Raw genomic sequence first — 17794 nt, 5'->3', positions numbered from 1 at the left:
CTGTATTGAAGTCTATGACTTTGCAGAGTGATGACAGCAACATATTTGTGTCTGCTTTCAGAAGACCAGTCAACCAAGTACAGTAAGGCTCACATTACCATCAGGGTGACCACTTGATGACAAACTTTTTGGCCATGGTAACCTATGAAACAAAGGAAAATACAACCCCACTTCTGTCCCTACATCTGTTATGGCAGTATAATAGAAAAAAGCATCAAGAATCACAGTTTTGAAGAAAACTATAATCTTCAAGTTGACTGTCAATACTCAAATTAGCTGCCTATACAAAAACAGACAAAAATGAGCCAAAGTAAAGATATTCTACTCCAAGAGTTGAATCATACTAATTATGTACTTTATACCCAAACTTCAACCATACCTGTACTTAAATCTTCCTAAATCAGTTCTTAATCCTCACTGCAATCTCCAGGCATTCTTTTTTTCTTTTCTCAATCTATCACATTTTCAGTGAACACAATTTTCTCCCTTCAAATTCTTGGCCCTATAGTTAAACATTCCAACTTTATGCTATTATCTATCTTTGATTTCCTTGCCCCTTTCCCCTAATCCTTTCCAAAACCCAAGCCTGAATTAATCCCACCTTCTGTTTTTCATTTGTTGCTGTTTAGTCTTGTCTGAAACTGACTTGATATTTGATGTTTGGTTCTTTGGTAGAGCAAATATCCAGAAAGAAAGAATTTACTCTTGTGGCTGCTTGTCATTTTTTTTTCCTTTCACTTGGAAGTTATGAATTTTGACTAAGACCTCCCTGTCATTTTCAGTTTGGGACACCTTTCAGGAGGTGATTGGTGATTATTTCTATTTTTAATTTGTCCTCTGCTCTTAGTAAATCTGTCCAGTTCTCTTTATGATTTTTTTAAATATGTCATGAGGGTTCATGTTCTAATGGGGGAGAAAACTTGTCAATAGCTAGATACCTACAAGATATAGAAAGAGCAGATCTGAAAGGAGAAGGCTTTAGCAACTGAGAAGACTGGAAAAGGGCCTCTTGCAGAAGTTTGGCTTTCATGTGAATCCTGAAAGAAGTCAAGAAAACTAAGAGATAAGGATGAAAAGCAAAGAATTCCAGCCATGCGTTAAAGTGGGGGACAGGGACAGGCAGTGCAAATACATGGAGTTTGGAAATAGAATATAACATTTCAATGAATTTCAAAAAGGTGGCTATATCTGGATCGCTAAAATGTGTGAAGGGAAGTAAGATAACTAAGAAGACTGGATATGCCGCAAAAGATCAGCTTTAAATACTAAATGAAGAGCTTTAAATGCTAAAGAGAGGAACACATATTTGATCTGGGAGGAAATAGGGACCCACAAGAGTAGGGAGCATAATATAGTCAGATCTACATTTCAGAAAAATCACTTTAGAGGACAAACACAAAATGGATTGTGATAGAAGCTTGAAATAAAGAACCAGGTAGAAGATGAGGCTTGAACTAAGGTTGTGATTATACAACTGGAGAAAAAAGATCTTGTATAAGGTAGAAATGAACCTCTGTAAGACACATATTGAAACATGTTATAAAGGTAGAAATGACAAGATTTGATAAGGGTCTGGATATGTAGTATGAGAAAGAAGGAGAAGTTAAGAATGACGCTGAGGTTGCAAGCCAGAGTGACTGGGAGGATGGTGATTTTCTCAAATGAGATAAGGAAGTTTGGAAGATAGGAGGGTTTGGGGGCCAAAGGTAGTAAATTGTCCTGTGGATATGTTTAGTTTGAGATGTCATTGGATATCCAGTTTGAAACATCCAAGGAGCAATTGGAGGTATGAGACAGTAATATGGCAAAGAATCAAAGGCTAGAGATAGATTGAGCCAGGATTGTCTAAACTGAACCCACAGGAGCTAACAAAAGCAAAGGAGTATAGAGGAAGAAGATATCAGGTCCCAGGACCCAGCCAGTGGGCATGACAAGGATGAAGAATGAGCAAAGGAGATTGAGAGGCAGCAGGACAGAGAAGGGGAAGGAGAGGAAACAAATGTGACAAAACCCTGTAGAGGATTAACTAAATAATGACAGGGAAAGGCCTATTGCAAAGATAAAACAAGGACATTGACCTGGCTGTCTTCTAAGATATCTTCCTGCTCCAAGTCTGTCATTCTGATTCACATGGAAATGAAAAGTCTGTGTGTGTGTGTGTGTGTGTGTGTGTGTGTGTGTGTGTGTGTGTGTGTGTGTGTGTGTATGTTAAGAAGGAAGATCTGAGCTTAAAATAAGAAGGAACTTTTCAACAAATTGATGTGTACTGCTTCCCATAAAAATATACTTCCTAACACTGGAGGCCTTCCTTCCTCAGCACAGGAAGCTGAGGTCAGTTGTTCAACATCATCAACAGCCTCAGGAATGTTCTGAATATGAGAAGTTTCCAGTGGAAATCAGGCTAAGTGACTTTGAAGGATTCTTCTGACCCTTCACAGTCTAGGATTTCATGCATTATTTTATGCAATATAGAGAATGCAAAAGGCACAAAAAGGGAGAAGAATATATAAGAAAAATAAAATTATACTCCTAAATTGACTCCTAAATTATTTTTCCTGAGTTTAACAAGTTAGTATCATCTAATGAAAAGAATTCTATATTTGCTTCTATATATACATATATGTATATGTATGTATGTAGGGTAGAAATGTATATATTTGGCATGCATTTGTAAAATCCAAAATGGAGCAACTTTAGAAGGCCTTAGCTGTCCTCATAAACAGGAGGCTCACGGCCTCAACATTATCGCTAACGGGATGCGCTAAGATAAGGGGTCAAAACAAGATCAAAATCCACCCAAAGAGAAGAGGGGGAAGAAGTCAACTAGAGCTTTTAGAAGGCTCTCCTGGTTCATATTCCAAAAATGCAGCCAGAAAACAAAGGTTGGTGCCATGCGCATTTTAGTAGGCCTCCAGAACCAGTTAAAAATGTTTAAACCTACTACACAGACTCACCAAGGCACCGTGACTTGCAAGGAAACAAGCTCCCCAAACCCTCCCCCAATGTGGAGTGCAGTATCAAGTACCAATCAACATTTATTTAATGCCACTATGTGCCAGGCACTTTGCTAAGTGCAGTTCCCCATTAATAGCATTATTACATATATTTAACAATAGTAACTCACATTTGCAAAGTACTTTTAGATGTACAACAACCTTGTAAGGGAGATGGTTCAGATTTATACGTTTTATTGTCCAGAGCCATAGGAGTGGTAAACTTGCAGCCTTGAAGCCTCATGTGACCCTCTAGGGCCTCAGGTGTGGCCCTTTGACTGAATCCAAACCTTACAGAACACATCCCCTTAATAAAAGGATTTGTTTGGTAAAACTTGGACTCAGTCAAAAGGCAGCACCCAGAGACCTACAAAGACACATGGGGCCTCAAGGCCACAGGTTCCCCACCCCTTGTCCACGTCTATGATTTCATTTGGTATGCACAAGTATATTTCTTTCGCTCTTCACAAGTACCATTACACTGGTATTGTTCACAGTATTAAGTCAAGTGCCCATTTATATAAACAAGTAAAAAATTTAAAACAGCTTAACCGATTCTATAATATTAACTTCAAATTATTTATGTTTGACATTTTTTCCATTGTATCTGACTCTGTGACCTCATTTGGGGTTTTCTTGGCAAAGATACTGGAGTGTTTTGCCATTTTCTTCTCCACGTCTTTTTATAAATTAGGAAACTGAGGCTGACAGGGTGAAGTGACTTGCCCAGAGTCACACAGCTAGTAAGTGCCTGCGGTCAGATTTGACCTCAGAAAGATGAGTTTTCTTGACTCCAGGCCTGGAGTTTTATTCACTGTGCTTCCTACCTGTTCCTAAATTCAAATTAAAACTGGTCTAAATGTAAATACCACTATGTGGATTTTAAATCTCCATACTTTCTCTTAACTTTAAAACTTTTCTATTTTAGAGTCACAAACACAATAAAAAACCTTCACAATATTTTAAAAATACATAAAAGTGTAATTCCCTCCAGTAACTTACTACAAGGCTCTCTGTGAGATATTACACAAGGGAAAGCAAGATTTTACATTATTCATTCGGTTTTCTTCCTTTCTAGGAGCTAGAGCTCGCCATTTGGGCTGTCTGAAATAATTTTTTTCTCTAGCTGTTTATAGATCTGCCTATTTCATCTATTTGTTCAGAGTGGTTTTTTTTTTTGGTTTCTACACTCGATTACACAGCTTGAAAAGTATAATAATTCTCCTGCACCATGAAAATTGGAAGCAAAAATTTTGAGGTAATATTTTCACTGCAGGTGTAAATTATTTTAGAGTTATCAGGAATGGTTAACATATCAGGTAATTTTACTTATATGACTGTCATGGAACTGACAAAGAATTAGAATATCAGAGAATGATGGAAAGGGAAGCTATCAAATATTAAAATAACAAGCATGGTTTCATTTTATATATTTATAAGGAACATTCCTAAATCTAAGAAAATGGGAATTAAGCAAAAGTTTAGATTCAAGGTTAAATATTCATTCATTCTCAAATATTTAGCATGGCTTTCTAGATGGCACTACTTTTTTTAAATATTCAAGAAAGAAATGATTAAAGAAATATTGTTCTTTTTTTATAATGTCCTAAAAAGTCATATTCAAGCCAGTTAGGTTCTGTTCTTTCTTGTCTAATTTTCCTCAATTATTCTTGTCTCAGGAGACGTACAGATACAGTGAAAGTGGGAGCAAATGAGAGTAACATAAGCCTCCAGGAACAGTCTGTTTTACATTTTGCATAAATACTTTAATTTTGTCATATAATCAGTGAAATGAAGATAGGGGGAGTTTAATAATTAGCATATCTTTGTTTCTCTGAAGTGTGCTGGATCAAATAAAAAAAAGTAAACTTTGTATACTCAACTTGATCAAAAGTGTAATTTTATTGTATGAATTTCAAGTTTATCGTTATTTACTCTAATAATTCACAGTTTACCATGTGCAAGTTTTTATAAATTTAAAATGCAAGCACATTTTATTTAAACTCATTTTGTCACTTTAAACAGATAAATAAAATGGTTTAGTTTCATGAAGAATTGAGACCCAAAAATTCCTTGATACTAGTAAACTCAAAACAGGAATATTTACCTGAATTCTCCATCAGTTGGAAAAGGATTTTTAACATCCACAGTAATTTCTTTCCATTCATAACATGGTGTTTTGCAGCTTACAATTTCCTGAAACAAAGTAAAAGATAAAATCATGGTTATAAATAAATCAAAAATCATACTCTGAATTATAAAATTTGACCTAAACCAAGAATAAAAAGCTATCTAAATAAACATATAAGCAATCAGTGAAAGGTACTATATATTTTCACCATTCTCCTTTCAATAGACATTTTGCTGTTAAAATGAATGAAGGGAATGAAAAAAACTTCTTCCCCCACTTACGTGCAGTAAAATTTTCCAGACTGTGAGGCATGCTCCTTGGGACAGAGGAGGAAACATATAAAGAAATGATCAAAGTAATTTCATATTTTCAATTATACCTCTTATTTCCCCAATGAAACATATTCTCTGTTTTCCAATGAAAACAAGATTTAAACCAAAATTAATATAAGTCAGACTAATATCTATACTTTGCCATAATATATAGTAAATGCAACACGAAAATCATTTAATATGGTATAGACAAATAAGGTAAAATTTCCATTGATACCTTAGTAAGAATCTTCTAACATCACCACCAAATAAATGAAGAATCAGGACACAGAGAAGTTGAAAACAATTACTTACTTGCTGTATTTGAATATGATGTGTATAAATTTAAAGTTTAAAAAATATCTAGGGAGAAATTAAATGTATTACAATATCAGCTATCTCTTAATGTCACTCATTTTGATCAGTATAATAAGCTGACTTAAACACAGACCGATATACAAAAACTATAACTTTTATGATGAGAATGATTATAAATAATTGAAATTCTGAACAAATTTAAACCTAATTGTCAAATTTTTATTGCCTCTATTTTTTAAATAAAATTAGTTCACTCTTTAGTACAAGATAATTCACAAACGCAGCTGACACTGTTAACCTGTTTAAATAGCAGAATTTTTTTAAAAGACAAAATGAAAATCCAAGAACATTTTAACCAATATATTTATCATTAGGATGCAAAAATATTGTCAGCGAGGAATAGAAGAGTCTTTCATTTTGCTTTGTACAGCTAGTTTAGTGGTCAATACCATGAAACATAATAAATTGAAATAACACATTGAAAGTATACATGAAGAATATGTTGGCAAGATAAAAGAATTGTTTCGGGGGGATGATGCTTTTAATAAGCAAAAGTAAACTACTTTTAAAAAATACTTCTGTGATATCAAAATCATTGGGTGTGTAGTATTTATATAACCATTAAGTATAAAAAGCTGGATTTCATAGAAGAAACATTATAGCTCCTTAGAAAAGTTTATAAAGTCAAAATATTATTTGGACAATCATATGCTTAGCAGCTCTAATGGCTTCACTCAAAGATAATAAAGTGGGAAGCAAAATTCTCCACATGTCTGAAAACCTTCATTATCAATCTGAGAAACTACTTTTTTCCATTTTGTACTGCAAATAGATGAAGGAAGAGATGTAAAATGCTGACTAGAATACACAATGAATGATATTCACCTTTGAAATTAATGTTAGTCATTCCCTAATGGAAACAAGAAGATCACAGACATAGACAAAATTGTCAAGAAGCATGGCAAACTATTAAAAACTACATGAAGGATAACTCATAATAAATAATAGTAAACAAAATGAAAATCAATCAGCCCTTGAAATTTCATCTCATACCTAGCAAATTGGCAAAAATAACAAAAGATGGAAATAATCAATGTAGTAGATTTGGAAATACAGGCACACTGATATCCTTATGGTTCCACTATAAATTGGTCCAATATTCTGGAAAGCAACTTGGAATTATGGATTTAAAATTACTAAACTGTCCATATCCTTTGACTCAGAGCTCCCTCTCTTAGGTATATACTCGAAAGGAACCAATGAAAAAGCAAAGGTTGCCTACATTCCAAAATATTTATAGCAACACCTTTTATAATAATAAAGAACTAGAAATGTAGAAGTTCCATGGGGAAAGAGTTAACAAATTGTAGTATATTTTAAATGGAATATTACTATAGTATATGAAAAAATAATATGAAGAACATAATCATAGGAAGACATAGCACAGAAAACAATATACAAAACTATAACAATGTAAAACACAAAGATTAAAAAAAAAATCTGAAACCAAAAATTATGCAACCACAAGGGTCATGACTGATTCCAAAAAGGGAAGCAGAGGTGGGGAACACTATGGATATGAAACATTTAATCTAATGTCAGACATGGTTGATATAGGTATGCTGAAGTGTTGTTTGTTTTTCCTTCTCTCTATTTCATTCTTAAATATAAGGGATAATTCTGTGAAGACAAGAAGGATATATATTTGGAAATGAAGATGATGTAAAAACAAAATATTGTAAGAGTTTTGTGGATTTTTTTCAGTAAACTGATGTTATTTTGAAAAAAGGAAGATGTGTTCCTTTGGAAATGTATCAATAGAAGTATGATGTATATCAAACAAAATTTTCAAAATAATTATTTTTTTTTAATTCTGAATTACAAGCATTATTTTCTCTTATTTCTATTTATATGCCATTCCCTAATCCCCATGGAATAAAATGAAAACAAAACAAACTCTCTGTAACAAATATCCAAAGTCAAACAAAGCAAATTCCAATATTGCTTGTGTCCAAAAATCTATTTCAAATGTGCATCAAGGAGGTAGGCAGCATTCTTCAACATCAGTCCTCTAGAAACATAGTTGGTTGTTAAATTAATCAGTTTCCAACTTTCAAAACTGATTGCTCTTATTATCTTGTTTCCATTTATTTCTCCCTGCTTCAGTGGATACAAGATGTCCCAGGTGTCTCTGAACCCACCCTTTTATCATTTTTTATTGTATAATAATATTTCATTATATCAACATGTAATAATTTGTTCACCCATAATCCAATAGATTGATAGCCTGTTAATTTCCAATTCTTTGTCACTACTAATCTGTACACATGTGTCCTTCTTGTCTTTCTTTGTTCCTCTGGGGTACCAGCCTGACATCAGTGTTACTGAGTGAAAGGGTATGCACAGTTTAATAGCTTGGGAGGCATAATTGTAGCTGGTTTACCAACATTACATTATTAATTTGCCTATTTTCTCATAGATCCTTTCAAATTTATGATTCTCATATTTTGTCAACTTTGCCACATTGATGAGTATTAGAATTCAGAATTGTTTTAATTTGAATTTCTGTAATTATTTAGGATTAGTTGTGGGTACAAACTTTCAAAAAAGGATTTCTAAACTTTCAGATTAATGATATGCTTTATATATGATATATCTTTATATTTGGACAAAGGACTCATGCTTTCCCAGTCACCAATGGAGTAAAACGGGGCTGTGATGTTTTCAGCCATGTTGACAAATGCTTTCAATGAGGATGAACATGGCAACAAGGTCAACTACCATACTGATGATAAGTTCTTCAATTTGAAAAGGCTACAAGCCAAGACCAAAGTGGAGGAATTGTTAGTGCATGATCTTCTGTTTGCATAGGATTGTACACTCAATGAAGCCTCTGAAACTGAGATACAACAAAGTATAGATCAATTCTCTGCTGTCTGTGCTAATTTTGGCCTAAAAATTAACACCAAAAATACACAGGCGCTCCATCAGCCACCACCACACCATCTATATGTGCAACCATCAATTACAACAAATGGAAAAGTTTTGAATGCTGTGGATAAATTCATTTACCTTGGTAGTGTACTTTCCAGAGATGTACACTTTGACAATGAGGTTGATGCATGCATTGTCAGAGCAGTGTTTGGGAGGCTCCGAAGAAAGGTTTGGGAGAGAAGAGATATTAGACTGACTACTAAATTGAAGGTCTACAGAGCCATTGTGCTGACCTCATTGTTATATGCTTGTGAAACATGGACAGTCTACCAGTGCCATGGCTGGAAACTGAATCACTTCCATTTGAACTGTCTTAGGAAGATTCTGAGGATCACCTGGCAGGACACTGAAGTCCTTGCTCGAGCTGAACTGTGAAGTATTCAAACTATGCTTCAGAGAGTACAACTAATGAGCTGGCCACGTTGTTCGAATGCAAAATGTATGCTTACCAAAAAGACAATTTTATGGAGAACTTGCACAGGGCAGGCGATCACATGGTGGTCAGAAGAAGCGATACAAGGACACTCTCAAGGTCTCTCTCAAGAACTTTGGATTTGACTGTGCAACATGGGAGACACTGGCACAGGACCAGTCAGCATGGGGTGCCCACATAAAAAAAGGTGCTGTGCTCTTTGAGCAAAGCAGAATTGAAACAGCACAAAGTAAACACAGGATGTGCAAATTTGGGATATTTACCCCAAATATTCAAATGGACTATCTGTGCCCAACCTATGGTAGAGCATTCCAAGGTCATATTGATCTGGTCAGCCACAATAGGACACACTGAAATTTCACTTTACAGTGGTGATGTCATTTTGATCCTCTTCGAAGGCGAAGGACAACAACCAACCAACAATCTTTATATTTACCTTTATTTATATATTATGTATCCTGCCCTGACAAGAGCTCTTGTTTCCTCAGATTTACATGGCCAAGAGGGGCATTTCAGAACGATAAAAACTTGGGAAGGAATAAAAGCAAAACTTGTCCAAGAGGCAATCTTAATGAAAAATCAGAGATCCATTGGTAGCTTAACTAATGTACACTCTAGTTTCAGGTCCAGGTGACTAATGTAAAACATTTTCCCTTCCTCTCGAGTCTTGCATTCTAAGTCAAGCATTCTTAAGTTATCTTCTCACATCTCCACATCTGCTCACCCTTTTCTCAGTAAATACCTGTCTTGTATTATAAATATTCATGCATCACCATAACATAAGAAATTTGCACATACAATTATTCTGCATACAAAATGAAAACAGTTGAAGGGAAATTGGCTGAAATCAGCACCTAGGTTGATAGCAATAATAAACTATTTCTACTATGATTGCTTAATATGTAGAACTGGTATTTTGCTCTTTGATGGATCAGATACTTGGATAAACATAAGTTTTTAAAAGTTGTCTGCAAAGGAAAAATTGCTATAATGGATTTTTTTGCTTAACTTGCATTATTTGTTTGGAGATTCAGCCCTACGAGGAGGGAGATCAACAAGAAAAGGTCAGAGGCACAAAGGTAAGAGAGTGCAACAGAAGGAATATTTTTACACATTAAACACTCTCTCTCTCTCTCTCTCTCTCTCTCTCTCTCTCTCTCTCTATATATATATATATATATATATATATATATATATACATACATACATGTATATGTACAAATATAATACCTAATGTAGAAATAAAAAACCAAAGAAATATTTACTTTCAATATTTATGGACTGTTAGAAAAAACATTAATATAACCATATATATGAGATCATCATAATCAACAACAGGGAAAAAAATTTACTTACCATGGCTTTAAAATTAGTGACTTCCGCCTTAAGAGCAAAAGTCATTGTAGTACCTCTCCTGCCACTCTTCGTTTTAGAAATTAACATCAGTATAGCTTCAGCAGGATGTATAAAGCGACTAGTAAATGACACATTAATATAAATTTGATCTCTGGTCCACAAGATAAAAAAAAAAGAAGAAATACAGGATAAAAAATCAACCAATAATTATTTACTAGGAACTTATTATATTTTTTAGCACTGAACTATATTTGCTACACTATGTTAAGTGCTAGGAATTTAAACATTAAATAATACAAAAGTTTATAGTTTAGTAGCAAACGACAGATAAATATGATGCAAGTCTGAATGGATAAAGTTCACAGAAAATAAGACAAGGAAGAAGACAAGTAGTGAAGCATAAGCACCATGTGAATAATGATTGATATTCTTTTTCTGACATCTTTTTTCACATCATACATATAGAGACAAATATGTGAATCTTGGCTCATTCCTATTGCCTGAATGGTTTTGGACAATCCTATGTAAATCTAACCATATTTTCCCACAGATTTTTGTTAATCCAAAAGAAGTTGTCAAGAGATTATTGGAATTTTCTGAATGAAATTTTCTCAGATGCCATGTAAAAATTAATAAGAGAAAAAATAATATATAATAAGAGAAAAAAGAGAAAAAACAATTCCTGATCAAAATATGATTGAATTATCATTAGACTTATAAAATCAAGCCTGATTTTTTTCATGTTTAGTATTTCATAAGGTAGCTACATAGATTGTGTGGAAACTGGAATTGTACTTTTAGAGAAAACAAGCAATATTAGCAGCAAAAGATTTTCTGCTTACTAAGAAAGCATATTTCAAATGTTTTCATATCAAATTCAAAAATATGATTCAAATGACAAAGAACTATCATGGACTTTTCAAATAATATTTTACAAATGAGGGATCTCAAACCCAGAGAGTTATATTGATTCACCTAAGGTTACACAGGTTGAAAAAAAAGTTAAAGTAAAATTAATGGGTAAAACAGGCAAAAATCACAAGCATTTTTAAGCACCTGAATACATGTCAGGCACTGTTCTAACTGCTAAGGTTACAAAGAAAAGAATAAAAATAGTTCCTGACCTCAAGAAGCTTACATTCTAATGGGAAATACAATATACAAAAATCAATAGCTACAGTATAGATGGAAAGTAACCTTCGTTGGGGAAGACACTTAGCAGCTATGGGAGAACAGGAAAAGTCTCTTGAAGGATATGACACTTGAGCTGAGTCTTAAAGGAAGTCAAGCATTCTCAGAGCCAAAGATAATGAGGGAGAATATATCTGTCATGAAAGAGCACCAGTGCACAGGCATGGATACATATGAGTTTATTTTATATCTTGCAGCTTTGCTAAAACTGTTAGTTGTTTAAACTAGGTTTTTAGTTGATTCTATAGGGTTTTCTGAGCATATCATATCATCTGAGAAGAGTGATATTTTTCTTTCTTCATTAATTATTCTAATCACTATAATTTGGGGGCAGCTAGGTGGTGCAGTGGATGAAGCACCAGTGCAGAAGTCAGAAGGACCTCAGTACAAATCTCACCTCACACACTGGACATCCACTAGCTGTGTGACCTTGGGCAAGTCACTTAACCTCAATCGCCTCATCCTGGGTCATCTCCAGTCATCCTGATGAATACCTGGTCATTGGATTCAGAAGGCTCTGGAGGAGAAGTGAGGCTGGTGATCTGCATAGCCCTCCCTCACTCAAAACAAAGTCAAGTGCAAGTCATGTCATTATTTCTCTGATGTCATGGTCTTCTTCGGCAATGAAGTATGAATACACTCCCACTATAATTTATTTTTCTTGTCTTGTTTCTATACCTATCATTTCTGACATGATGTGGAATAATAGTAGAGATAATGGACATCCTTGCTTCACCCCTGATCTTACAGGGAAGACTTTTAATTAATGTCTATTACACATAATGCTTGTTCTTGGTTTTAGATAAGTAATACTTATTTTAATAAAGACTCCACTTATTACTATGCTTTCTAGTGTTTTCTATCAAAAAATGAAGATGGGAAGGTGCAGTGTGTAAAAAACAACAAAATAGCTAAATCAAAACCTCACACTGAAGTCAAAATTGGAAATTAAGTCATATGTAGTATTGCAAGTGTATTCCTATAGTTGGTTTTTTCTTTGTTTTTACATGCTTATAGATTCCTTTGGCTACAGAGTTGTCTGTCTGGTATGGTAAATGCATAATGGTCAAAGATGGTCATTTATAGGGAAGAAAACTGGAACACCATCTTCTTCCAATAGATGATTGATAAAGTATAATGATTGCTAATGATGTTTTTTTCTAAAGAAGTTTAAAAACATAAAGAATTTATTTTAAAAAGTTAACACTATTGGAATCATTCATGGAAAAATCCATGGTTAAGGAGTATTTTAATAATTTATTCTTTGGTTTGGGGGATTTTTTTGTTTTATTTTATTTTTAATATTGAAAGGAAAATTGTATCACATCATGTTTTCCCTTCACTTAGAATGAAAAACTGAAAACTAAATAAATAAATGTAATACAAAATTAGTTTACTGTTTTGGAAAAAACTGATAATGAAAACTTAAGAAAAACAGGAAAATATGGCAAAAGTCATACATTTTCTTCTAACAGTATTTTAAGAGAGAATGGATTCTCATCTAGATGTGATGGAAGGTACATTCTTGTTTGAAGGCAAAGTAGAGAAAAAATGACGATCTTTTTATTACTCCAGTGGTTCATTGGTAACTTCTCATTACCCTTATGTTAACTTGTTTGCATTATTTTAGCACTTTACAAAACATTTTTCTCATAAATTTTATTAAGTTCAATAGTTACATTATTCCCATTCTACATATCATGAAATTAGTGATCAGAGAAGTTAAATAACATCCCCAATCAAGTGTTGATGCCAGGATTCAAAACCATATCTGCTAACTCCAAGTCCAAAGTTTTTTTTTTTTTAACTACTTTTAGCCTGTTGTATCTTATAACATTCACATTTAAATATATTTTCAGGAACTAAAAAATACAATGTTTTCTACCATCTTCATTTGATATTTTGTTTTCTGATATAATACTATAGAAGAAAACATAGTTTGTCAAATTTACTAGAACTCTACTATAACAGAGTAAAATTCAAATGAAAGAAAATTCTCCTTGGAATTCACTCAAGAAAATTTAGTCACTGAAGTATCAAAATCATCTACATCAAAAATTGGCCTTACAGGAACCAAAGTCAATGGTACAATGAGGTGCTAAAATAGCAGCACTATGCGACAGTAGGGAGAGATTGCGTGATGTTCTACCCTGTTCCTCTAGGCTTAATGAAGTTTTCCTGGCCGTGGATGCTTCCTATATTAACATACATTCTCACATGTTCTTCCTCCCTTTGGTAATGTGGGATCAGTTGGTAAGATAAGGAAGAATGTACTCCTGTATTTATGGAAATATTTTAATTGCTATTTATATTGAGTTTTATGCTTTGGATTGAAGGGTTCTCTGATTTCTCTGGTATAAAGGAAACACGGGTGGAAAGATTAATTCATAAACTATGATTTTTGAGTAAGTGTTGATCTGAAACATGCCTTGAAACTGTCATGGTTTTAGGTCTTCACAACTGTGAAGGGTGACCCATGCTACATGTTTCTTTTTATGTTAGTTAAGCAATTAATTTATTCCAAATGCTAGAAGACATGATCTACATTAATAGAATGATATAAGCTAAAGTACAATTTTAGATACCATGTAGTATCAAACTTGATAATTCATCATTATAATGTTTTCTTGGGGCCACTAGGTGGTTCAGTGGATAGAGCCAGACCTGGAGTCAGGAAGATTCATGTTCTTAATTTCAAATCTATGTTACCCTGGATAAATCATTTAACCCTGTTTGTCTAGTTTCCTCATCTGTAAAATGAGCTGGAGAAAGAAATGGCAAACCATGGGAGTATTTCTGCCAAGAAAACCCCAAATGGGGTCACAGTCAGACACAATTGAAAATGAGTGGACAACAACATTTTCTCACTGTACAGAAGAAACTATTTGCATTTAAAAACCATGACTGACCAAGTGAATTTCTTGATTGGCCAAATATTCATTCATATTAGTAAATTGGCAAGTCAGGCTTATCTTGATACTACCACTCTCAAATTTCTGATTAAACAAGAACTTTTGCCCTCAGTGGAGGCACTCCAAAATAGCATTTAAGATTATCAGTTTCAAATTGCCTTTCTAAACCCTTGAGACAGCATACTTCTTGGTGTCTTTATCACATATTCTAGATGAGCCAATAATCAGAGATATGAAATATAAAAATTTGACAAAAAATGAAACAAATCTAATGAAGGCAACTTGTGGTACAATATACAGATCTAGACACATCTACATATCTAGATCTATATGTAGATTGCTGGGACTTCTGTCAAGAAGACCTGAGTTCAAATACAGCCTCATATACTTACTAATTGTGTGACCTTAGAAAATTCGCATAACCTCTGTTGGCCTCAATTTCCTCAATTATAAAATGGGAATAATAAGAGCATCGACTTCTCATGGTTATTGTGAGGACAAAATGGCATAATATTTGTAAAGGGCTTAGCACAATGCCTAGAACATAATAAGTGTTCAAAAAATTCTTGTTCACTTCTTAACATCAATGATCATTACACATAAGTAAATTAAACTTAAATCCTTACATAAAAGGAAGATATATTACTTTTGGCAAACCAGTCTTTTCAAAAAAGATAAAATATTGCATATTTGAATTCTAAAAAATTCACTGATGTCTAAATGAAAGACTGTTACTATGTATCCCCCACAGATTATAAAAGCATGTGCATGCCCCATATTAAAACACTAGTGTTAATTTAATTAACACTTAAAGCCAAAGGAAAATTTCTTTACCTTGAAGCAATGGTTATAACACTCTTATATTCTTCAGGCAATGAAAAATCTGCTGCATCCCAGCCTATAATTCTAGCCTTATATACTAAATTTTTAGAGCTGGTATTTTTCAGAAGAATCTAGAAAAGAAGATATGTTGCAGTCATTAGACAACATTAAAAATATGCAGGCAAGTCATGATCATAACGTAATAAGATCACAGGATATGGACTTGAAAAGGTCTTTGCAGATGATCTAGTCTTATTCTCTCATTTAACAGACAAGAAACCAAATCCAGAAAAATTAAATAGTAAATAATAGAGCTGGAATTCAAACCCATGTCTTTGAATTCCAAACCAAGTACTCTTTATATGATCTTCAAATAAAAATGAAATAATAATAGAACTGGATCTGAATCTAACCTCTTCATTTTACTGTGGAAAAAAATGAACAGTCAAAGTGAGATGACTTATCCAAAGCAATGAGCTAATAACAAAATTGAATTAGAATCTAGTTTTCTAACTACTGGTCTACTTTTATTTTTCCCTCAAGCTAAAAGTTTGAAAGTAATTTAGCACAAATCATCTTCAACTTCGCAATAAGTTCTCTTCCATAGTCTCATTAGCTCAAAACACTGCCCAAATAATTTAACTAAAGCACAAATGTGACCAAATCACTCTCTTTCTTAAGAACCTGCAAAGATCCTCTATTTCTTCTAATATAGGCAGCTAGGTGGCACAGGGAATAAGAGTGCTGAGCTAAAAGTTAGGGAGACCTGAATTCAAATCTCATCTCAGATACTTATTGGCTGTGTGATCCCAGGCAAGTCATTTAACTTCTATATGCCTTACTGTTCTCAACTGTGAAATGAGGATCATAGTAGCCTCTATCTCACAGGGTTATTATAATCATCAAATAAAATAATACACACACACACACATACACACAAAAAAACCACAACACAGTACTGGATATGGAGTAGGTGCTTATTAGATGCTCATTTCCTTTCTTCTTGCCTAATGCAAAATGAAAATTCCTCAAGGCTGATATTTAATTCTCTCTATGGTCTGGCTCCATTCTTTCTAGGATTATTCAACATTATTCTGCTTTATGGGTTTTTTTTAAATTACAGTCAAACTGAACTACTTCTTAGTTTTTATACACATCATTCCCTCTCCTTGCCCTTGTCCAGCCAATCCCCTCACCTCACTTCTTCCTTACCTTCATCTCTTACAATCCTAATTTTTCTTCAGGTCTCTGCCTTATCACACACACACACACACACACACAAATATGTGGATTGTGTATGTGTATGTGTATGTAAATGTATGTATCAGTATGTATATGTGCATATATATATGTGTATGTATATATATACTCACATACATATATGTGTGTATATATACATATATACATACATATAACATATACACACATATATACACATATATATTGTGTGTGTGTGTATATATATACATATATATACATATATATGTGTGTATATATATATATACATGTATATGTATATATATATGTGTGTGTATATATATATGATATGAAGTCTTTCCTTCCTCATGGTCAGAGCTCTCTCCCTCTAAAGTATCATATAGCCACTATCTACTCAATAGAACATAAGCTCCACAAAGGAAGGAAGGGTCTATTTTTATCTTTCACATAGTAGATACTTAATAAATACTTGTTGAGTCAGATTCAATTGGATAAACATCAGTTATGCAAAGAAGTATGTGCTATGTATACCTATGCTAATCTCAGTTCACTGATATAGTTAAAAATTACCCTTCTGATGCAACTCTTAACGTTGTACATCAACCTTTTAATGGTAGAAGTATCAAGGTCAAAATGCCATGTGAAATGACAACAAAAATCTTAGTTAAGGAAAAAAAAGAAATTATATGCATGATTTAACTTCATATTTTCTACACATTTAAAATAATTGTAACATCTCAAGGTAAATAAAAAAGGAAAGAAAAATTTAGATTTGTCTTATTTTATTTAACATCAATAATGCATGTATAAACAATGGCTTTAATTAAACCAGATTTAGAATATTAAATTTATTTTTACTCACAAAAAATAAATTAAGCAATTATCTCAGTGTAATAAAAATACAAGAGAAAAAACCTTGACCTAAATAAGAAGGAAATCTTAGAGGTGATTTCACAAGTTTTGAACAAATAATTTCAGTCAGAGGTTAAGAGAAGAACGAAGAAGAAATTTGACAAAATTTGAAATTTAATGAGGAAAATTTGAGAAATATTGAGGAATATTTAAAGGTAAAAAATCTCCAGGTCTAGACATCAATTCTGTTTCTACTTCTGGGT

At 33.3% G+C, this 17794-nt stretch overlaps 1 protein-coding gene across 3 annotated transcripts in view; it reads right to left on the bottom strand.

Annotated features, from left to right (window-relative positions):
• Positions 1 to 17794, bottom strand: part of CFAP47 (cilia and flagella associated protein 47) — a 917896-nt gene that overhangs the window by 539037 nt on the left and 361065 nt on the right. For all 3 annotated transcript variants that reach the window (XM_072615192.1, XM_072615194.1, XM_072615193.1), the window contains exons 37-39: positions 15474 to 15592; positions 10537 to 10687; positions 5101 to 5189 (exon numbers count right to left, since the gene is read on the bottom strand). In XM_072615192.1, the coding sequence (XP_072471293.1) occupies positions 5101 to 5189; positions 10537 to 10687; positions 15474 to 15592 (359 nt within the window). The remainder of the gene's footprint in view (positions 1 to 5100; positions 5190 to 10536; positions 10688 to 15473; positions 15593 to 17794) is intronic.

This window comes from Notamacropus eugenii, chromosome 5, assembly GCF_028372415.1.
Source record: "Notamacropus eugenii isolate mMacEug1 chromosome 5, mMacEug1.pri_v2, whole genome shotgun sequence".
In the NCBI taxonomy this organism is placed as follows: domain Eukaryota; kingdom Metazoa; phylum Chordata; class Mammalia; order Diprotodontia; family Macropodidae; genus Notamacropus; species Notamacropus eugenii.
This window is presented reverse-complemented; position numbering and strand designations above follow the sequence as displayed.